The sequence below is a fragment of the Solanum verrucosum genome, unplaced genomic scaffold (assembly GCF_900185275.1).
Source record: "Solanum verrucosum unplaced genomic scaffold, falcon-dt-bn FXZP01000022.1, whole genome shotgun sequence".
In the NCBI taxonomy this organism is placed as follows: domain Eukaryota; kingdom Viridiplantae; phylum Streptophyta; class Magnoliopsida; order Solanales; family Solanaceae; genus Solanum; species Solanum verrucosum.
In genome coordinates, this window is record NW_026020086.1 from 2819721 (window position 1) to 2843665 (window position 23945).

The 23945-nt window shown below is 30.8% G+C and overlaps 3 protein-coding genes across 4 annotated transcripts in view; all 3 read left to right on the forward strand.

Moving 5' to 3' along the window:
* The window catches only part of LOC125824494 (preprotein translocase subunit SCY1, chloroplastic), a 390387-nt gene that overhangs the window by 86274 nt on the left and 280168 nt on the right, over positions 1–23945 (forward strand). The window lies entirely within an intron of this gene.
* LOC125824507 (xylose isomerase) overlaps positions 1–23945 on the forward strand; it is a 470700-nt gene that overhangs the window by 19756 nt on the left and 426999 nt on the right. The window lies entirely within an intron of this gene.
* LOC125824519 (zinc finger protein CONSTANS-LIKE 5-like) lies at positions 17537–18885 on the forward strand. Its single transcript, XM_049503913.1, has 2 exons — positions 17537–18330; positions 18475–18885. The coding sequence occupies exons 1-2, from the start codon at positions 17587–17589 to the stop codon at positions 18871–18873; spliced, it is 1143 nt and encodes a 380-aa protein (XP_049359870.1). The 5' UTR covers positions 17537–17586; the 3' UTR covers positions 18874–18885.

The following is a 23945-nucleotide window of genomic DNA, read 5'->3' on the forward strand; positions in this document are numbered from 1 at the left end:
AGGAAATTTACTAAATAAATGATTTTGAAGTTGAATAAATTGGAACACAAAAATACATAAACGGCCAAAAAAAATACAAATCAAAACTAAAAAATTCTGATATTAACCCAATCAATACAAATTCAAAGGAAGTTATCCGATTAAATGAGAATATGATGCAAATATTTTGTTTAATTTTTTCCATTTTGAAAAAAAGAAAAAAAGAGAAAGAATCTGAAAGCAGAGAGAAGGGGAATACAAATAATGAATAAAAAGAGAAAGTGGAGTTGATGAGGACTGACAATTTGATGTATTTTAGGAAGATAATTATAAATATATAATTTGCTATAAAAACAATATATGAGAGAGAACGTGTGATTAATGTGAGATAAATTAGGAACTAAATTAGGATACACTATATATTTTAAAATATTAACATTTTTAATAATTATTTTAAAGTGTAGATGTTTTTAACAATTATATTAGGTATTTTGACTAATTAGCTAATTTTTCCTAAAAAAAATGAAACCTAAGAAAGGTCTTTATTTTATTTTTTCAATACCTGCTAATATTAACACATTGGGAACTTTTGTTGTGATGGTTTGGACATATTTGTTCTAGGCCATTTTTGTAGTTTTACATATTTGTTCAAGCCCATCTATGTATTTGGCCCAATCGGCCCATATTTACTTTTCACCCATGCATCACTATATCCTCAATGATCCTCTTTGTTTATCTTTTACTCAAATCTAAAATATTAGATCAAAATCTCGTCAAGAGATATGGTGGGATGGATAATATATATATACCTTTAGTTAGAGATTGTGCATTCAAGCACGAGGAATGAAAATACTTCGTCGGACTAACAGTAAATTACTGAAATGGGAGTTTGATGTACCAACACAGCTTTAACAAGTTGTACCAAAAGCTATCTAACTTGTACAATAACTATGACCAACACAGCAACAAATAGTTGTACAATAAGCAACATAAAGTGTACAGTCTAAGTTGTTTCCCATTTAACACGTGTCAATACACTAACTTTTCAGCTCGGACAACCTGTATCCCTCAACAAAATAAACATATATGTCACCAACACCTCTTCAAAGAACCAGGGGCGGCTCAACGTAATTGGGGGCCTAAAGTGAAATTTCAATTTGAGGCCTAAGATATAAACAAACTTTGTATACATATTTATTCAAATTTATTTTTCTTACACTATTTAGATGAAAATTATTAGTATTTAATATTGTTTTTCAATTATTGATTTTAGGTAAGATTTTATCAACTCAACATTGAAAACATCCTTTCAGTGAGGCAATTATTATATGAATTGCTAACTTTATAAGTAACAAGTTGTCAAATTTTAAATAAAGATAAGAGTTAGAACCACAAAATCTGATTTAAGAAGTTGATGACTTGGTATACACCATTTTAATATGCTTGTTGTAATGTTTGAAACTAAAATTTAAAAAGAAATAAAAAAGAATTTGTAATTCACTTTGTTCAACACTTTTCACTATTAATTCTTCTTTTTAACAAAGTATAAAAGATGTTAAAGTGGGTAAAATAATTTTTTTTTTTTATCATAATTAATCAATTTTTTCTATAAAAATTTAACACATAATTTATTCTTGATAATAATTTGGAGCATAAGGCATAAGCCTTATTTTATAAAGGCAAGAGCCTGCCCTGCAAAGAACAAACTTGATCTCACTGCTTTCAAGCTTTAGGTTTCAATGGTCTATGAGTTCTCTTTCTCCTATTCTCTTCTATTTCAATTTCAAGTCTCTGTACTCATTAATTTTGGTATGTTTTTAGTTAAACTTATTTAGAGATTTTTGAATTTCAAAGGTTTGCTCTGAATTTTGTTTTTCCAGTTCCCAAGTTATTGTTCTCTTCACTTCTTTCAGTTTCAGCCTAACATTGATGAATATAGTAATCACAATTTTGGTATGTGTATCTTAGTTTCTTATTCTTGGATACAATTTCAGTTTCAGCCTATCATTGATGAATCAGTTTAACTAACTACCTGATTTGCACATGCATTGTGTTTCTTTGACGAATGTTGTCCCGATAATCAATTAATTTGTGCGAAGTTAGACGTCTTACAAAAATCTAAAACATCCAAGATCACTTAAATTTGAAGTGGATTGTGCATCCAAGTTGTTTGATTATATGCCTCACTTAACTTATTTGAAGTTTCCTGTTGCCATTCTCTATTTTTGGGCTGTAGCAGGATAGTCTTATCATCCATTGATGTACTGGCCAGAAAATATCCATTAGATAGAGGAGATCATCAAGATTTTGCAGGTGCTGCCGAACTTATTTCAATTTCAAGAGCTTATATCACAATAATGTCACAAAATTATTATTTTATAACATTAAAGTAATCAACTGTGTCCATCAAAGTACAGTAAAATCAACCCAACATTTCAGACTCATGGTCTGATTTGATGACTGTAATATGTAAAAAGAGTTAAACTGCTACAACCTTTGGTGATAAGTGAATAATATCATATATCAATATTTTTAGCTATGCAAGAAGGAACAAGCCAATGGACTTGATTTTTTTTATCTTCTAAGCACCACAATGCACTTCCTTGCTTGAACTCTTGATGTTGTGCTTGGTTTGTCAGAGGAGGAGCTCTTTGTTTTGATGAGATATTTTAGGAATCTTGCACTGTTTACTAGACTCACTTAGTTCTCCATCTGCAAGGTATATGTTATTTCGTATTTTGGATTTTAATTAATTTGTCTATTCTTTTGAGTTGTTTCTTGTGGATTTCTAATTATACTATATGCATGCAAATAATTTTATAGTGATTTGTGCATACATCCTTGAAGATACATAGGTGCAATGGAGTTTAGTTATATCATGTTGTTCTTAGATGATATCATTGAAGTGGTGTGACACTAATTCTTGGATGATACTGATTAAAGTGGTGTCGCAATGGCGATAGGAATAAAATTCAATTTTGTAATTTTTGACACTTACCTTATTTTAAGCTTTCACCTTCTAACGCGTGAACTATAACAATAGACACGTAGTGCCTTTTTTGACAACTATTCTTTCAATGTCAACACGAAAATTGACTTCAACACTGCTCTTCTCTTAAGATTTCATTTCTCTCAGGCTCTTTTGGAGGTAAGTATATCTTTCCTTTCAATGTATTTACATCTATGAATATGAATGTTAAATTTGACTGATCATAAACAATTTTAATAATTAAAAAGGTGTTGATTCTTATCATGATAGATTAGTAGAATGGTAAAGTTTCAGTTGCAAGGGTCAATTCATCATTTGGTAAATCCTTTTATTTAGAGGTGTAATTTTTTAATTTTATTTCTACAAGCATCTCTAGAAGAAGAAACACAGGAAGCGGTAAGATGTTAATGGATTTTTTCTCGATTGTTGAAATATTGGAGTAAAAAGTATTTACTTTTTTGTAGAGTTGTTGATTAACTACTTACTGATTTCTTATTTGATGAATTTGTGTGAATAAATTGATTTATGTTGAGGGTAGGAGTTGCAAGTTTCTTTACTTTATTTCTGCAAAGAACTGGATGATATTTTATGCTCGAATACCACTTGACCATAAGGTGAGAGGCATTCAACCACTTGACTCTAATGAGATGAATTTAGTGAAAAAAAATTAGTTCAAAAGAAGCCACAAGTTTAGATAGAAAGAATAGCTAATGTCAATTAGAGACAACTTTGTTGAACTCTTCCTTTTCGGGACTTACCATCATATATGAATTATGTTAGTATGAATCTATGTATTTGTTAACCTTCTGATGGAGGCATATAGTATCACTCATATAATTTGCTAATAACTTTTGGAACTACCGAGATTGTTTTATGAAAATGGATTCTTGCATGTTTTCTTATATCTTCTAAAATAGTTCTGCTCAAGAGGAGGAAAGCCAGAATATTTTACATTGTACTTGACTCTGCCAAATCTCAGGTTGTGGTGATCTCACCCCGTAATGATGTTGTGGAGGCAGGACATAAGTAGTATAAAAGGTTGTCTTTATCTGTAATTTTCTGAAAAATATTGTAGATCTCATTATTTTTCTTGCCTTCCCTATAATCTAATGAATAACAGAAAGGAAAAGAAAATTAGCAACAAGATAATCTTGCAAGAAATACCAGTGCAGTTATGGTTCTATATAGAGACCCGACTACATAACTACTTGCTCTTACCTTAATGGAAAAAAATGTACTGATATTAGATGATTCAGTTCTTGAATTTATCACTTTTGAACATATGTATGTTTTTACCATTTGCAACCTCCTCCTTTTTTGTCTGGCAATTTAGCTTCTCTACAATTTCAGCACCTACTACATTTTAGTAAATATTTCAAGTCTTTCCTTATCCATCATCTTTTTTCATTTGTCTTTTCATTTATTTCAGTGCCTAAGGATGATACAAGCAAACCTTGCAAGTTGACTTCCTTCTTGGGTTATAAGGTTGGAATAACCCACATTGTGAGAGAAGTTGAAAACCATGTATCAAGTAAATTCACCCTTTTATTTATAACATTTCAGTACTGTATTCACAATTTCAGCATACATTTATTATTTAGACTCGGGATTGCTAGCGTTGTCCTACTACCTTTCACTCCAAGGGGAGATACTACTATGTTTGATGCTAAATATTGATTTTGACATCTAATTTGTTGAAGTGTAAGGCTCCACAAGAGAAAAACATGTGAGATGGTCAGTATAATTGAAACACCCTCAATGGTGGTAGTTGGTGTTGTTGGGTATGTTATGGCATTCTCTAATGAAGAGGCCATTATGAAGTACTCGTACAAATAAGAAGCTGATGAATACCAAAGATATTCAGGCACACTTGGAGAAATTGAACAAGTATGCTTGTGTCATCCATGTGTTAACTCACACATGTATCAAATTTGAATGACATCCCTTAGATTTTGGGGGACCATGTCTTGAATAAGCTTTAGCTATATATAAAAAATGTATTTCAATAATCATGTGTTTCTCTGAAATCTTATTTAGACCAACAATCATGCTATCAGTTAATTATAATAAGAGGTGCTGTAAGAATTAGTTTTTAATTGATATTTGCACCTCTTAGAGTTAAATGAGCGTCGTAAGGATAATTTTAGTGATATGTGTATGTCATCTTCTTTTGCTGAGAAACATGTATGTGTTCTTTCAAATTCACTAATAGTGATTATTTATGAAGTGAATTTATTGATGATATAGGACTCGAGAATGTGAACAAGATAGCAAGATATCACCTACAAGACATTTACTGGTTTCTGTCTATAATGTTTATACCCATGGAGTGGTGGTATGCACTTATCATCACTTACCCAATCATGTATTTGTGGTATCATCACTTACCCAATCATGTATTTGTGGTATCATCACTTACCCAATCATGTATTTGTGATACGTAGCCTATTTGAAACAAAATGATCAATATTATTTAAAGGTATATGAACTTATGTTTTCGTACATGTATATGATGTCATGTTCTACCCATATAGTTAAATTGATGGGCTCCTAAATTGATTAGGTTGTATTGTTGCGGTGAAAAAGGCGAAACTAAAATCAACTATGTTGGCACGGGCCTAGGCGAATCTAGTATCATATACTAGATGGTTAAGCAAAAGAGACTCCAAACTAGAAGATTCAAGATGACCATCGAAACATTGACACATGACAAGTCGACAACTCCAAATAGAAATTCATAGTGGAAGAAGAATTAGAATTTTGTGTTTATGAATTTTAGATTCTTAATAGAAATTTATGGATATTAAGTGATTTTTTTAAAATTAAATACAAATACACGATTTTTGACTAAAAACTAGTATTAGATAACACCAAATTCATAAGAAGAAATGTAGCTCCATTCCTATCTCGAATATGGATGAACCAGTCTGTACTGCCATGTACATTGAAACTATGTTACCAACAACAGTTTGCAACAATCTTTAATCATCAATGTTTCTAGGTTAAAAATGACTTAATGTTTACATTAAGACACGATTATGGCGGTGTTTTATTTAAAAACATTATTTAGACTGGTTTAAGAGGCGCCACTTAATTTTTAAAGAAAAATCAAGAAAACTGTTGTTTTCAAAAGACTAAAACAGAAATCTAATGAAAACTTAAAAGGGGTTTGGGGTTCTTATTAGCATTTCGAGAAAGGATTTAAAGCACCCGAAATGCCCGCTAACACGCGGTTATCCAATAATTAACTATTTGGCTAAATTCGTTTGACTTAATTTAATTTGAACAAATTTTATAGTTAGGACAATTTTAAGGGAGAAAAAGAAAAATATTGAAATATTATCTAAGTGAAGTATTTTGTAAACCTATTTATTTATTTATTTGTTTTTAAGTCAAGTAAAAGATGAATAATTTAGTAATGGGTGTCTTTTGGGAAATTGAATTTTTTTAAACCTTAAAATCGATTTTAACAAATAAACACATAATAACAGTTAAATAGGTAGAGAAAGAGAATTTGGCCCAAGTCTAGATCTGTCCGCATTAGCCAGCACTTGGGCCTGATTTCTGCTTTTTGAACCTTTGGTCCAACACTTGGTACTTGTCCTAGACTAACACAGTAATGATCAAGATAAATGAGTTTTTGGCCCAATAATTTACAAAATTCAAAAGCTGAAAATTTAAGGCTCTTTTAGCCCGTTTTTGATGCGATATACAGCGTATACGGTTCATGTATATCACTGTATATCGTGCATATCCAGTCTCTTTTTTCCGCTCCAAGACCTGTACATCAATTTTCGGGGACTTGTTCTTCGATTCCATTGATCCGGCTAACTCAAAAAGAGGGGAAATTGGGCCTCCATGGCCCAACTCGACATGAGGGGTGAAAAAGAGGAGATCGAGTCAAAAAGAGACTCGGAGCAAATTTTTACATGCAACGAAAACGAAGGAAAAAAGAGTTAATACATAATCCGAGAGAAACAAGGAAAGAAGATATGTTAAAATATATAAAGTGAAAGGAATGAGACCATACTAACAAGTAATCCAAAACTAACGGATATGCCAAAAGCTTTAAAGAATGGACTAAAACAAGGAAACCGATGCTCATAATATGCTAACTTTAATTTCAAAGCAATAAACTTGCTGGAAAATCCTTTTAAAATCAAACCAAATGAAAACTTTAACCAGAGAAGTGGATAAATAAATAAGAACCAAGCATAGAGCTAAATTACCACCTTAGAGACATGTAAATCAAGTAAGCTTAGAATTAACCAAACTTGAACTTCCCAAGGTAAGACAGAAAGCAAACAATAACGAAGGCAACACTCTTTCGAATTAGAAATGTCAATAATCAGAGGGATAACATAAAGCACATGAATTGAGGCATTTATCAAGCTGGTAGAAATTGATATAATTAAATCTGAAATGTAACATATGAGAGTGTGGCAGAGCTAACTTAAAGTAAATTAAACCACCACATTCAAACAAATTTCCTCTCTAACACATAGCTGACCACAAACAAATGAAGAAATGACTAAACAATGCTTTATACCACTAAGAAAAGGGCAGTAGCAAGCCTATGTAAAAATGGAATAAAACTAAGCCTTTAAAACATGAGCAAATCAGTGAACAAAATTAACAAGGTCTGCTAAGCCTTTAAAACGAGTTCATGCTTATGAGAGTTAACTTGAAGAGGATATTGATATCGAACTATGACACATTAAAACAAGTTTAATGGACTTTACAAACGTAATCAGATAAACACGAGAAGGTGAATCAAATAATGAAAGGTTTCAACATTTTGAGGAATCACAAAAAGGCTAACAAACAAAGAAAAAGAACGAAATACTAAATATGCATATCCAAATTTTCAGTGAGGAAACAACAAGCAAGATTCCAACTCAACTAAACGCATACTGAAAAGAACCAGCATAGATCGAAGTTAAACAAACAAGGCTAAGCGGAGAGATTATTACCTCTTATAGGGCAGCGAATTGAGAACGACGAGTCAGCGGCTACGCTCCTTCCTCCACAAAACTCGAATATGAACAGTGAACGAGAATTTCGAGCAGAAACTCGGACTCAAACGAATGCTATGAACCGAGAGCAAATGAGAGAGGAGAATGAAACTTAGACATAGCATTGACTATCTTTTCTGCTTTCTTTAGGTGTATTATGTATTTCGGATGTTATTTTATTTAAAAATATTATTAGACTGATTTTAAGAGTCGCCACTTAATTTTTTAAGAAAAAATCAAGAAAATTGATTTTCAATAAATTAAAACAGGAAATCAATTGAAAATACTTAAAGAGGATTCGGGGTTCCTATTAATATTCTAGTAAGGTTTTTAAAGCACCTAGAATATCCGCTAATGCGGTTATCCAACAACTAATTTATTTGGCTAAAATAATTTAACTTAACTTGATTGAACAAATCTTGTAGTTAGGACCATTTTAAAGGAGTAACAAAAAAAAAAAAAAAATGTCACAATATTATTTAAATGAAGTATTTTGTAAACTTATATGTTTATTTATTTATTTTAAAGTCTAGTGAGAAACGACTAATTTAGTTAGGTGATTAATTCAAAATGGGTCTCTTTTGGGGTTTGAAATTTTTAACTTCAAGATTAATAACAGATAATAACGGGTAAGCAAACACAACAAAGAAATAAGGGAAAGAGAGTTGGACCCAAATCTGGTTTCTGTCCGTCTGGACCAGTATTTGGGCCTATTTTCGTTTTAGGACTTTGGCCCATTTGAGTCATCTGCACCTGTCCTAAACTAACATAAAAATAAAATATTATTTGGGCCTAACAATTTCACCTGTCCTAAATTCTAGCAAGATAATAGATAAATGGGCTTAGACCCAAAAGTAACAAAATACAATTTGAATTAAGAGTAGGGCTGATCTTTCAACTTCTCGATCTATTGCTTCTTTCAACTTCGGGACCTGTTCATCGACTTTTATAGCTGACTTGATAAAGGTGGAATTGGGCCTCCAGGGCCCAATAGGAAAATGCAAGGAAAGGAGTCCACCACAGACTCGGAAGGGATTCATACAACAAACAAAAGAGGCAACATTAGTATTCGAAATAACAAAACAAATGAGACATAATTCGATGAGACGGAATTTAATTACAATGAAAAGTCACTTAAGAAATCCAAATTAGACCGAAACATACAACCCCAAAGAAGAATCAAATGAACCAAATTAACAATGACGAGATTAATGAGCGAATTGCAACATTAACAGTAGCACATATATATGAATTGTTTTACCCGAGAAAGTGCAAATTAACACATAATCCCATTCGAGAGAATCATACAGTGGCACATGGACAATAATAATTTTAAAAGAAAAATAAAGAGAACACAATAGGCACTTAAATAATTATGCTGACTAATGACACACACACAAAATGACAAAGATGGAGAAACAAAGATAAAATTGTTCATTACAGTACCCTTCAGTGATTAGAGGAATATAGGAACAATATACATATTTATCCGAACACAGGAACTAACAAAGCATAAATTATAATATCCTTAGCATGGAATAGCACAACAAAGAAAAGTGATAACTAGAGAGGTTATAAACACCAAATAAAAAATAAGAATTGGTTAACATATACCACATGTTTCCAAAATTTTCCTAAGGGGACTAGCTAGGACTAACATGGCCAAGTCTTAACAGGGGAATACATAATAGCAAAATATAGAGTAAATATAAACACAAATAAAAGGAAATAATATCCTTGTGGGATGATACTATCATACACTAACACCGAAACATGGCAAATAGTAAAGCTAAACAACTATATTTTGGCCAAAATATGCCATTAAACCGAAAACTGGACTTCTAGGACAAACGAATAGCCATGAATACTGACACGCTAGTTTGAGATGCCAAAACCAAACAAATATAACAAGAAAGGGAGAGCTACCGCGACTTAATCTCAAACAGTACGTAATATATCATCCAATTTCCACATTAGACAGTTTGAGAAATCATCTTTTATTTGAAGAACAAATAGCTCATACCATCAACATTAGCAAAATGAGTGTCCATTTTGATGTCTTAAGACATCGAAAACAAAGAAATATAGATTCAAATAGAAGAGACCGACTACACTGACATAGCTTAAAGAAAGACACATTATATCAAACCATCCGGAACTCAACAACGAACAGTGGCAAACAGAACAAAAGCACAGCTATACACATCATGTTAGAACGGAAGAGATGAGGAAAAGTATCAAAAAGGAGAAAGCGTAACCTTCTTTCGGGCAGCGCCTGAGACGAGACGAGACGAGCAACAGAGGACTTCACCGGCGACTTCAAACTCCAGGAGTTTCTATGAATCTTAGCAACCCCGAACTAGAAAACAATTAGGGAGTATTTGTGTGCGGATGTTATAGCCTAGTAATACTTTTCTCGGTAAGTTCTTGCCAAGATTTTTCCCAACTCAATTTTTTCAACCCTTCTTACAGTGAATGGAAAAGAGAGTATTTATAGACAAGGATTAGGGTTGCAATTTCTTGGAGGGAAACCGATAAAAAAAATCAAATTTAAGGCCCATCTCGAATTCAAATTCGAATTCTTTTCCTATTACGAAGAAACCTCTTTTTCTGAAGATTTTGCTCCATTACGAAAGAGGAAATGGGAGATGGACGACTTGGATCGATTCCAACGTCCTTGGCGAGCTACGTGGCGTGATCCCACAACTACAAGGACGATTCTTGGTTGGAAATGGCGCTAGAACGGTACTGCCGGAACAGTACTGAATTGCTGCTGTTGTACACTGTCTGTGAGCATTTGTTAATTGTTGTTGTTAACGTTTGAGAAATAAAAAAGGGTTAGGTCGGTGAAGGATTGGGAATGGGTCGGTTGAGATGTTGGGCTGGTTTATGTTGCTGGGCTGTTGTTGATGGGATATGGAATTGAAGAAATTGGGTTGAGTTTCTTTTATTATTGGGCTGACTAAAGGGAAACAAATAAAACACAAAAGGCCCAACATTTGTCTTTTATATGGGTTTGAATAAAAGGTTAGATTAGGCTAAAATTGTGATAGGAACTAATTAACAATTTAACTAAGCAGATTAAAAAGGTAGCCAAATGAATTAATTTTAGAAGGTTCGGCTAAAATTCAAATAGGACGAACTAATACAATTAATTTACGAGCTTCTTAATCTTAACGAGATAAAAATAACTAATTCGAGAATATTAACTAATATTAAGTGAACTAATTATGAAATCATTTCAAACAAGTAAAATCCCTTTCTTTTTAAATGATTTTTGAATGCTCGTAAGAAAGGTAACAATTACATACAAAATTTATATAAAAATATTATATTGTTTTTTTAAAAAAATTATAAAATGACTAAAATTTCTTTAAAACTTAGAAAATAATTTATTTATCCTTTTGAGTTGTCTAAAACTAATTATTCCAAATCATTGAAAATTAAGAAGCTTGAAAATTAATCTTATCGGGGAGGGTCAAAATTAGATGTCAACAGATGTATTTCGTGACTATTTTCTCTTAAGCTTCTCTTTGTATTAGTTTCAAAAAAGTCAAACTTTTTCAACTTTTTCCCAATTTTCCTCCCCTCTTTTTCTAGCCTAACAATGAAGAAGGAGTGGGTTTAAATAGGAAGAAATTAGGGTAAATTTTGGGGGGAAAAGATGAGGGTAAAATCGGGTAAGAACATAGGAACAAATTCGAATTTCAAACCTTATTTCAAAAGCTGAAGGAATATGTTGCTTTGTTACCCAATTTTCAGCAAATTTAAACGGAAGGGGGTCGAGGTGGATGGCCTTGATTAAATCGGTCGTCCTCCAGAGCTACGTGGCTCGATCTTGAGGCCGCAAGGACGAATACACAATTGCTTTGAAGGCGAAAAGTTGTATAAGTGTACTGTTTGTCGGGGGCAAGGAAGAAGACGACAGCGAATTCGCTGGCACACGTTTCTGGTTGGTCGGGCTGCTGAACGTGGTGGGCGGTTGCTGTTCGTTTCTGGGCTGTTGTCCGTTCTATGAAGAAGAAGAAGAAGAAGAAGAAGAACGATGCAGATGGGTCAGTTTGGTGTGTGTTGTTGTTATTATTTTGTTGGGTTGGAGGAATTAAAAGGGTGGGCCTAGGTAGTTGGGAATTGCTGGATAAAAGGGTTGGATAGGATTATGTTGTGTGGGCTGGGATTAATTGGTGGGTTGTTGATATAAGTTGTAGGAATTTAAAAGTGGGCTTGGGCTAGGAATTGAGTTGTTGAATTGGGTCTTGAAAATAAGGTAAAGAATATGGTCAATTCGAATTAAGAAAATAGTCACATGAATGGCAATTTCGACCAAATTGGTGCAATTAGATGAATTCGGCCTAAAATTAAAATAAGATGAATTTATATAAATTAATTAAGGATCTTCTTAATCTTAACAAAAAATAAAATAACTAACTTAGTTATGAACTGATCGATAAGAAAATATAACCCTCACTTTAACTAAACTAATTTTAATAGAATATTTAAAATAAAATCTTTTTGAGATGATTTTCAAATATTTATGAAATATATCGATTATATCTATAAAACTATATGAAATATATTTACTATTTATAAGTCATGTAAGTCGACTAAGATCACTTAAAATGACTTTGAAAAATATTTGAATTTTATAAAACTAATTACTCTAAATCGTTTGGGAATTAAGAAGTTCATAAATTAATTCTTCTTGGGAGGGTCAAAATTGGGTGTCAACAGGCGGAACAATAATTATTCATTCATATTTAATCAGTTCAATATCTTCGAATAATGAATATAAAATATTTTTTGTTAAAATAAATTTTACTTTTAACGTGAGAATTATTAATGTGTCTTTGATTCTAATCGGATCCAACTTGAACACCGAACAAATCACCTCCCTCAAAAAAAGTTCAATGTTATATTTTCCGATAGTGCTTATCAACCTAGGAAACAACAAGGGCGGAGTTAGGTGGATTAAAGGGGTTTAATTTGCTTTTTTTCATCGAAAAATCATAAAATCAATTTTTTTTTAATAGTAATGTCGTTCGTTTTTTATTAATGAATTATTATAAAAATGAACCTTATAGATTATATCGTGCAAATAAAATATATTTTTCTTAAGGTAAGTTTTACTAATAAAAAATAATTCACTTGACCCGTCAAATATCTGGTGAAGCACGTGACACTGGACCCACCCTGCTCTATATCACGAGAACACATGGGGGACCCACTTGTCCACTTTGTACCAAACGACAAATGGACATAAAACAAATAATTAAAATGAAATATATTTAAATCAAATAAAAATGAAAAGAGAAAGAAGAAAAAAGAAGTAATAATAAATGAACAAATATCATCTTTTTTTTTTCTTTTTCCTAATCCTTCAATTTAATAAAAATCTTCTTATCATCAAAGGTTGTGGACCACACATATGGTGGGTGATAATTAAGTATTCTTTCATTTTTAATTAAAGTTCTTGAATTTGAGTTAAGAAAATTGAATGGTTTCTCTTTATCTTTAAAGTCGAGTTTTTGACATAATTCTACATTAGTCTGATATCATAATAATTATCGAACATCAGGTGAAAGATAATTTCTTTTTTGTTTTTAGCAAAATGAAAAATCACAAATTGCTAAGAAATAGTAATAATATATATTATATACTTAATAATATATGGGGAGTGTCGTATAAAATGGGATTACTAACCAAAATTGGAAATTTAACTAATTTAAATTAATCACTCTTTAATTCTCCTTGGTTGCTTTCTTTGGGTACTCCAATTTCTTTGGCATATTTTGTTCTTCCTTTTTGAATTAACTAACTCAAACTAAACAAAAGTCAATCCAATTAATACAAAACACGATTTTCATATACACAATTATCATTAAATCATATGGTTAATTGATAAACATTATCACCTCAATTTATTACTTTATCATCGTGTATTAGTATGACTTAATGTAAACATCAAATACTAATAAGCTTTTACCGGGTTGAGACTTGTGCACCCTCCCCTTTTCATTTCTACATATCTACCATCACATGATTGATCAAAGAGACAAATAAAAAGAATTAAAAAGACCATTCAGGAATTAAGAGGCGCATCCAGTAACAAATCTCCTTCAATTGAAAATTACATTATTCAATTACAAATTGTTCATATTTGAATCTCTTTAATAAAAATCTCAATTCCGTCACTGCAGGCCCGAAAAGCTCATAAGATGATTCTATAATATCATCAAATTTCATTTAATCCTAAGTTATCGAAATTTAATACGATTAATTATTAAACTAAAAGGAGAAGAAGATTTTTTTAAAGAAGAAATGCATAGGAATTGGTAGGTCGCGTGTCCACTTACCTTTACTCATACTTTACAAGTATACATGACCTGGCTGCTTCATTTATTTTATGTTGTTGCCACTGTATTTTAAAATAATTGTGTTGTACGTGAATCTCATGTTATCGTAATACAAACAAAACAATTATGAAAAGAAAAGTACAATTAAAATTAATGAACATAATAGGTTTATTCTATTGACTTAGTTAATGGCATATGTTAGATACTGTCTCAGGATAAAAAATTAAAATTTCATTAAACAGGTACAAGATATAATGATGATTAAAAATTCATTTAGAGTAATATTTAATGTGTATTTTGATAATTCAACTTTAACTTTATGAGCTTAGTGACATAAAATAGTGCAACAATAGTTGTCCACTATTGACTCGACACACACCATAAAAAACAATAAATAAGCAATACGAGAAATATTATTACATTACAATTTGAATATATATGTATTAGGCGTTGAATAATATTTAATACCAACGATAAAATAAACATAAAAGGGTAAATTATTTCTTGATTTTCCAAATTGGACAAATATTGTTGGATAAATATTTTTAATATAGTGGACAAGTAAAGATGGACAAAGGGAGTATCAAACTCAGTATAACTAATTCTCATATGTCGAAGCAAATTCGAAATTTAAACTTTGTAGTTTCTTGCTACGATCAGGGGTGAAGGCTGAACTCAATAGTTTTAGCTCAAATTATGTATTTATCTTAAAAGATCATTATATATGTACAAATTATCAATTTAGCTAGTTCATAACTTAAAAGATTACCATCTAAAATTCATAAACTTTAAATTCTGATTTCACCTATAATAATTGAATTTACAATTAATGTTTTTAAATATTTAATAGATTTCTTGATATTAATATATACATTATCTAGGTAAAAATGTTGAGTTTACCTAATCCTTTAACAATTCCTCTATATCTACCCTTGCCCATATGTGATTTTTTCTATCACTTTCAAGTATACAAATGAGGACTAAACATGTTCATGATATTACTTTCTTTCCCAGTCTTAATTTGCGCCTCTATCAAAAATAATATTTACATCTTATAAGATAACGATAAAAATATACGTACACTCTATTATTCTCAAACATTAATCTCACTAGTGAATATAGAGTATGTTGTTGTTATAAGTTAATTACTATAACTTTTCTTGCCTTTGCCCTAACTTTTAAGAACCTTTTGAAGTACATGTTCTGGAAGTTTCTATTAAAAGTTGGACTAAATAACTATTCATATTACTTGTGGAATAGTTATTTTATCTTCAAATGCAAGATGTTTGGAAAATACATCTAGCTTTATATAAAAGATAAAAAAATAAAAAATAAAAACAATAATTGTATACTTTTGGTTCTTTTTGGGTATTAAAAGGATTTAATTAATGATGCAAAATCTATGTTAGATACACTTGAATTCATGCTGATTAATTTGATGTGAAGTTTTGCACTGCTTTTATAAAACTTTAGTCTGCCCTTTTCTAAGTATTTTTTAATTTTACTTAAATGTACGTCGAGTTTGAGCCATCAGAATGAAATTATTTAGAAAAGAAATGTTTACTTCACAAAGTACTAAGATTTATGGACGCAAATTTAGATGTTTGGAATGAAATCACCTTTGCAAGGAATGCCTTGAATGATTTTTTAGATTAACCGAGTTTCATAACATATATATTAATTTGCAGAAAATAAATAAAATAATATTATATTCAAGTATTAGAGTGCGTTTAGGGAAGAAAAAATTAATGACCTTTAATCGCAAGACTTTCGACTTATCCTCTAAATTAAATTTCAAATTCCTTATTATTATTATTATTATTATTATTATTATTATTATTATTTTCAACAAAGTCATCAAAGACTTTGAAATTTATATAACTTTCCGTCTCTATCATTTGAAAAAAAATGCTATAATTATATACTTTTAGTTTCAAGAAACTTCTTTCTATTTTACGTTAGGAAAGGGAAAGATTTAATTAAAAAATTTGGCATCCAAAATTGAAGTAATGATTTCGTTATTCAATGCTTGATGATGACAAGCTTCGATGAACATGAATTGTAGTGAAATGATTGAAATCTCCAAATTTCTAATCTGAGGTCTTGAATTTTCATATTCGAGCTCATAAAAATGAAAATAATACTATTATAATGATAATTGCCACACAAATTTAAATTTAAGTGAGTTTCAATACAAATATTAAATATTAGATTCTAGTGAGAAACCTAAAAAAAAATAAAATTGAAATTCAATGCAGGGAAAATAAAAAAGGGTTCATGCAATTCCTTTGCCCTCATGGAACAACTTATAAAAAAATAAAGTTGATCCAAGAAGTCTTTTCAAATGTCGAGTGTCAAGTGTCAACTAATCTTTTAAATGTAATTTGCAATCTTCTTTAGGTAATAAATGTTGCATATTGCGCCTGGGCCATGGGCTAATTTGAATTGACACAAAAAAAAAATAAAGATAATGAAAAGTTAATCAAAATAATTGTAGTTTTTAGCCTTCGACTGATTAATTATTGTACAATAATATTAAGTAAAGGAAGTCATGACTATACGAGAAAACATGGTGATTGGTACAATCTTATTTGAAGTATAGCGCAAAAAAAATGACACTATATTTGATATGATTATTATGACATGGAGCGTTTTAATATAAATATCAAATTATAAGATAACATTTTAATATAAATATCGACAATAAATTTGAACAGAAAAAATCATAGTATTATGATCTCATTTTACTATCTACAAATAACTAACTTTACTAGAAAAGCTATGAAACTTTTTACTCACATTTGATCTTTGTGATAAAGTAAATTAGACAAACTTTTCACTTCTCTTTCTTGTGATCTAACACTAGATTTCTTTCTTCTTTTTTACAAAAAAAACTACTCCAATAAACTTGAATAAGTCTCTACATCACAATCAACTTCCACCCAAATTTCATCTTTATAATTTAAAAATAATAACCCCACCCCCAAAAAATAAAAAAAAATCCACTATCCTCAAAGTAGGCCCCACGTCGGCACAGACATTATGACAATTAATACAAAATAATATCATGCTTTGTCATAAAATCTTTTTTGTGGCCAAAATTCATCACACGTGTCACACCTATACTAGTCAGCATCAAGATTTCCCTTAAGAATAAGAAGTAATAGTTGTTCATTTTGCAAAAAAAAAATTCACATCAACATTAGGCTAGAGAAAAAATATAAAAAAGAAATAAATAAGAAGATTAATTATGGGCATATTCAGAGAAGCCCCCAATTGTTTTCCCGGAGGATGGAACACCGGCGCGGCGGCTCGGATGGCAAAGTCGTGTGAGTATTGCCACTTGGCCGCCGCACTGGTGTTCTGTCGCACAGATAACACGTTCGTGTGCCTGTCGTGCGACACTCGCTTGCACGCCCGCCATGAGCGTGTGTGGGTGTGCGAGGTCTGCGAGCAGGCGGCGGCTAGCGTGACCTGCAGGGCTGACGCGGCTGCACTATGCGTCGCGTGCGACCGCGACATCCACTCGGCCAACCCGCTCTCCCGGCGCCACGAGCGGGTTCCCGTGGTCCCGTTTTACGACCCGGTGGAATCGGTCGTGAAGTCCACCGCCGCCACACTCCTCGTCTCGACCACGACCACGACCACGGGCATAGCCCCTGAGTTGAGTAAAGTAGATGCTTGTATTGGACACCATGACAACAACAATGATCCATGGATTCCACCAAACACAATCACATCAAAAATTCCATTAAACACAGAAATGAAAGCAATGGATTTCATATTCACAGATTCAGAAAACTTTCTTGATTTTGATTATCCTGTTTCTGTAGACACACAATCTCAACCTCATTACAATTCAGCAAATGATAGTGTTGTACCAGTACAAACTAATACTGCAATAAAATCATTGCCATTTCATCATCAAGAGAAACATTTTGAGATTGATTTCACTCAATCACACATCAAATCTTACAACACCCCATCACTCAGTGTAAGTAACCAAAACAACAAATCTTGAAAATTAAGCTCTTTTTCTTGATTTTTTTGAGAACCCCATCATTTTACGAATATCAAATTCTGCAATTTCTTCATAGTTAAAGCTAAAATTTCTCCGTTTTTTTTGTGGAATTTTCAGGTGTCTTCGTCTTCTTTAGATGTTGGAATTGTACCAGATGGAAGCTCAATTTCAGAAATATCATACCCATATATGAGAACTATGAATAACAGCAACAGCAGTATTGATTTATCGAATTCTGCAAATCATCAAGGTGAAAAATTACTGGGTTTAGATAGACAAGCAAGAGTTTTGCGATACAGAGAGAAGAAAAAAAACAGAAAATTCGAGAAAACTATTCGTTATGCTTCAAGAAAAGCTTATGCTGAAACAAGGCCAAGAATTAAAGGTCGATTTGCTAAAAGAACAGACGGTGGCGCCGGCGCCGACGAGTTTGATGACGTTGACGGGATTTTCTCCGGCGCCGAATTCATTGCGGCTGACTCACGATACGGCGTCGTTCCTTCGTTTTTAACTTAATTTAATTATTATTAAAAAGGAAATATCGTTTTATTTCTATTTTTAGTTTATAAGTTGTATTTCCAAAAATTCCAATTACCCGAAAATATCCAAATGGGTATTGGGTTTTTTATGTACTAATGGAAGGGTACTTTGGTAACTAAGATAATAGTCAAAGTATGTTTTTTCTTATATTTTTAATAACTTGTTTGTTGAGGATCTATTATTAAATTCTGATTGGTTGTTGACTCAAAATGGACACGTAGTAGATTTCAATATAAAATATTAAAATGATTCAATTATTTTTTTTCTTTTTATATTATTTTTTCTGAAATTTCTTATTGGGAAATGATATGAAATTTCTTATTGTGTATAATAAATCTCGCATGATCTGACCTTTTCTAAAATCTCGTATAACGAAAACTTAGTTTACCAAGATGTTATTTTTTATTATTTCTAGTTGGTTTGTTTGGGATCTGTTTCTGAATTATGATTGATTATTCAAACCAACTGCACCACCACTAGGGGTTTCAATTTTTTAATATATAAATACGTAGCTACTTTGTATCTGAACATTGAAAGAAGTTTATAATATTTTTTTTAGTTATATAAAGCTTATGAAGATGTAAAGGGGAAAAAAAGACCATCAAATAATGTGATAAAACAAATAAAATCTATTTTCATTTTTTATGAGATAGATGATGACGATTTTTGACAATTTGCTAAATTTCACCAAACAATGGTCATTGCCTAGATCCTAAAATATAATTCTATAAAGAGATTTTTTTTTAGGTAGGGAATGTCTTTTGATTCAATAAGCGCATAGATTTGAGTTGATTATATTAGTGAACATACTAATTATGTGATAGTTAAAAGAAGACAAAAAAGAACCATCAAATGATATTGTGTGATGGAGATTTCTTCAATATTCTTACCAAAATGTCTTATATTCAAATCCCTAAAAGTAAAAATAGCTAAATGAGCATGCAAAATCGATATAATTAGATCAATAAAAGAAAGAAGAAAAGTAGAGACTATAATAATAGAACTTGACTCCTTTGCACGTCTATTATTAGTCTCATATATATTTTTTTAATGGATATTCTGCTATTTTTATTTCAGTTGAGAGTTTTTCAGAAATAATCTTCTATTTTCATAAAATAAGGATAAAATTTGTGTATATATTATTTTCAAATTTCTCTATAAAAATTATATTGAGTATGTTATTTATAGAATATATTATTTTCTCTCTTTCAAGAAGATCTGTTTCTTATATGTTATTGGCTATTTCAAAATCATTTTCAACCCAACATTTTTGAGTTGTCAATATCAATATGGGCAGTGGAGATATATCTGTTTCTAAAATTTGATTGGCTTATACTTACTGTATTATGTCCCAAATTTTATAATGTTAGGACAATTATATCATAAATATATTTTAAAAGTTGCCTTATCCAACCGACTATCACCTGTCCTTTTAGCCACTTTGATAAATAAATACTAATTTTTTCCTCCTATACTATGACTAGTAAGGATTTAACTTCGGTAAATACCTTTTCATTCTTAATTAAAGTTTCAAGTTCGAGTATTTATGAGTATAAAATTTTCTTTGTTTGAGAGCGTTTTATCTCTTAATGTAGGATTTTTTAGCCCAAATTCAAATTTAATCGGATTTCAATGTAGGTATCAAACACCGAGTGAGAAATAAAAAAAAAACTATGGCATTTTTGTTGCCAAAATGCCACTTAAATTATGGCCATACTAATTGTTTGTTTATACATATCTTAAGTTGTTAAAATATGAAGGGATTCGACCAACTATACAATTATCTTGGTGTGATTTGTAGGTTAAGAAATTTGATATAATACTTTATATTAGGATAAACTGTCTATATTACACCCCGTTGATAATTATTTACCTCTTTAGAAAAACATTTGAAAATTCATTATATTTTGAAAAGAGTGAAACTTATAGTTTCTAAACATATATTTAAAATTGTATTTATAACAATCAACGTTAGTCCGACCAGTGAACACTAGATACTCGATGGACAAATTGAAATAAAAACAAATAAATATATTATAGCACAGCGATTATTAACCCTTGCCTTTAACCCACATGAGTTATAGTGGGATATGTTTGATCCACTAACTTCCTTCATTTTTAATCAAAAAATTTAATTTCAAGCTTTTAGAAATAATCTTTTTGATTATTGAAAAGGTCAAATTAGATCATGCGATAAGCAAATTCAAATTAGTTCAAATCTTAATACAAAAATCGAACGCCAAATTGAAAAAAAATCCATTAATTGCCTTTAGAGTGAGCCATATATCTCTTTCTAAAAGCTGCCATTAACTATAACATAAAACATCTTCACATAAATTATAATTGGCATAATCCATAATGGACCTTGTTTATTTTCTACACCAACCTTTATTAGACTAATAATAACAACTAAACTAAGAGACAAAGTTAGGTTAAAATTTTATAATTTTTTTTTTTATGAAAGTTGGCTGGATTGAGACCCAAGAGATGTTGTCAATTTACTAAATATTAGTTGAGAATGTCCTCAAAGTTTCCATAGTGGTGATGATGTGTCCAAATTATACAAGTCAGATAAATTTTCAGTTAATAGTTATAGTCATTATTAATATTAATCAATATAACACATGCCATTGTCAATTAACTAACACTTCGCCCACCTGAGATATGATTAAAAATCAAGTTATGTTCAATATTATGTAAGACAAGCCTACATACACAAAATATTGCGAACTTTTATATATACTATTAGGAATATATATATGGTCTCTATAATGTTAATATATATATTAGGAATATATAATAAAATAAACACTCGAAAAAGCATAACACATTCAACATATATCTTTTGAATAAAAAATTATCTTATGAATGATCCGATAACGTATATATACCAAACAAACAAATGGTTAGGTCAATATAATTAATATTTTGTAAGATTCCTATAACCACACACTAGGGAATTCAGTTTCAAGGAATATATTATATATAGTACGAATTATTTGATTAAGTCTGAAGGAATTTCAGTTATTAATCTTATTACATTCCTTGATGGTGCGCCTTTAGTATTGCGTAATAAGTCATCTCAATAAAAGTAGTACGCACATAAAATAATTTTAATTGTAAAGCACCTTTTAATTAATTAAGCAAATACTTAGAGAGATTAAAATATTGTTGTCACATTTGTTCCCTTTTTAGGGCACGTATTCACTTATTTATACGATGATTCAAAACTTTTAACCTATCAATTAAGGTAGAGTGTGTTTATTCAACCTTATAAATAAAATATTAGATTGTCTTCTAGCTTTTGCGGTAGCTTACAAAATTTGTGATCATTATTTAACATATTTTCGTAAGATTTTCAGTTTGCTCAGAATAACTTTAAAATACAGTCTAAAAGATCTACAAATTACAAAAAACAGTCATTTACTTAACAACTGAAATACTCTTTAAACTATGGTCTAAAGAGTTCGTAATCTAATCTAATGGTCTAAAAAAGTAATCATGTACAAAACATTTAAATTTTATCTGTATTTTTATAAGCCCCAAATAGAGTTCTTGGGGAACTATCCTTCCCGACAATGGTACGCTCGAATTTAATATTTTCTCATTATTTGATCTGACAAATAAAACATTAGACTGTCTTTTAGCGTTGACAGTAACTTATAATATTTGATATCAATATATAATATTTTCTCATAAAATTTTTAGTTTGCTTAAAAAAATCTTTAGACCGTAATTTTAAAGGTTCATCAATTACAATAAATAAATAGTCATTAATTTACCAAACTACTGAAATTCTCTTTGAGACTATGGTCTAAAAAGTTCATTGTCTAATCTAATGATCTAAAAATATAGTAATTTACTAAATATCTATATTTTATCCCTATTATTAAAGTCGTACAAATATAGTCCTTCCAGAAATTGCTACGCTCAAATCTAATATTGTCATATGGCCCCTTAGCATATATTATATTCAATCTTACAAATAAATTATCAGACCTTCTTCTAGCATTTGCACCTCATTTAACATTCATGCCCTCCAACTTTGAGTATACACAAAATAGATATTTAAATTGGTATGAAATTGAACAAATAAACACATACATCCTATATGAAAAATTATGTCATACGTGTATTATATCGTGTAAGACTCATGTGTTTACTTGTTCAACTTTATACTTGTTTAAATAGTTATTTGTGTACATTCAAAGTTAAAGAACATAAATAAATGATGACAAGTCAAATAATACATTTATGTATTATGCCGTTATAAAATAAGAGAAATAAAAAGAGAGCCATTTACTAAATGGCAAAAAATAGCCAAATCCTCTTGTCTCTTATCACTTTTGTTGACATTATAGAATTGACAGGAGAAGGAGAAAGTGGGCCCAAATACACGAGGCTAGCTCGTGAAGTTCACGTGTTATGTAGGCCCAATAAATGGCCCATTTTAGAACAACAAGTTGATCTCCCATTTCACTTTCTCCAATTGCCATCTTACCAACAAGACATTTTTGCCCAATTTCTACTCTCTTGTCTGAAATCCATCAAGCACTTAATTTTTTTTATTTTTTAGGGAAAAAGGACAAATATACCCCAAACTATCGTAAATGGTATGCAGATACCCACCATCATACTTTTGGGACATTGGTTCCCCTGCCATCCAAAAATTAAAGCATATATACCCTTTATACTAACGGACATACACGTGTCATAATTTTACCATCGACCCGACATGTATTAAATATCATATCGACGGATAAGATTGTGCCATGTGTCCCTATTTAGTCTTCCGTTAGAGTGAAGGACATATATGCTCTAGTTTTTGGACGGCAGGGGTACCAATGTCCCAAAAGTATGACGGAGGGTATCTGCATACTATTTTCGATGGTTCGGGGGTATATTTGTCCTTTTACCCTATTTTTAAAAAATATATTATCATGGTGTATCGAAAATAAGTGCTCTATCTTTGAGGTAGAGATTCGATTGCGTATACTCTATCCTCATCATATCTCACTTGATGGACTATACTGGGTATATTTTTATCG

Bases quoted from the DNA above. Each gene is read 5' to 3' on its own strand.
- LOC125824519 (XM_049503913.1), top strand. From the start codon at position 17,587: ATGGGCATATTCAGAGAAGCCCCCAATTGTTTTCCCGGAGGATGGAAC. The intron at 18,331-18,474 runs GTAAGTAACCAA...TGGAATTTTCAG, and splicing joins ACAACACCCCATCACTCAGT to GTGTCTTCGTCTTCTTTAGA.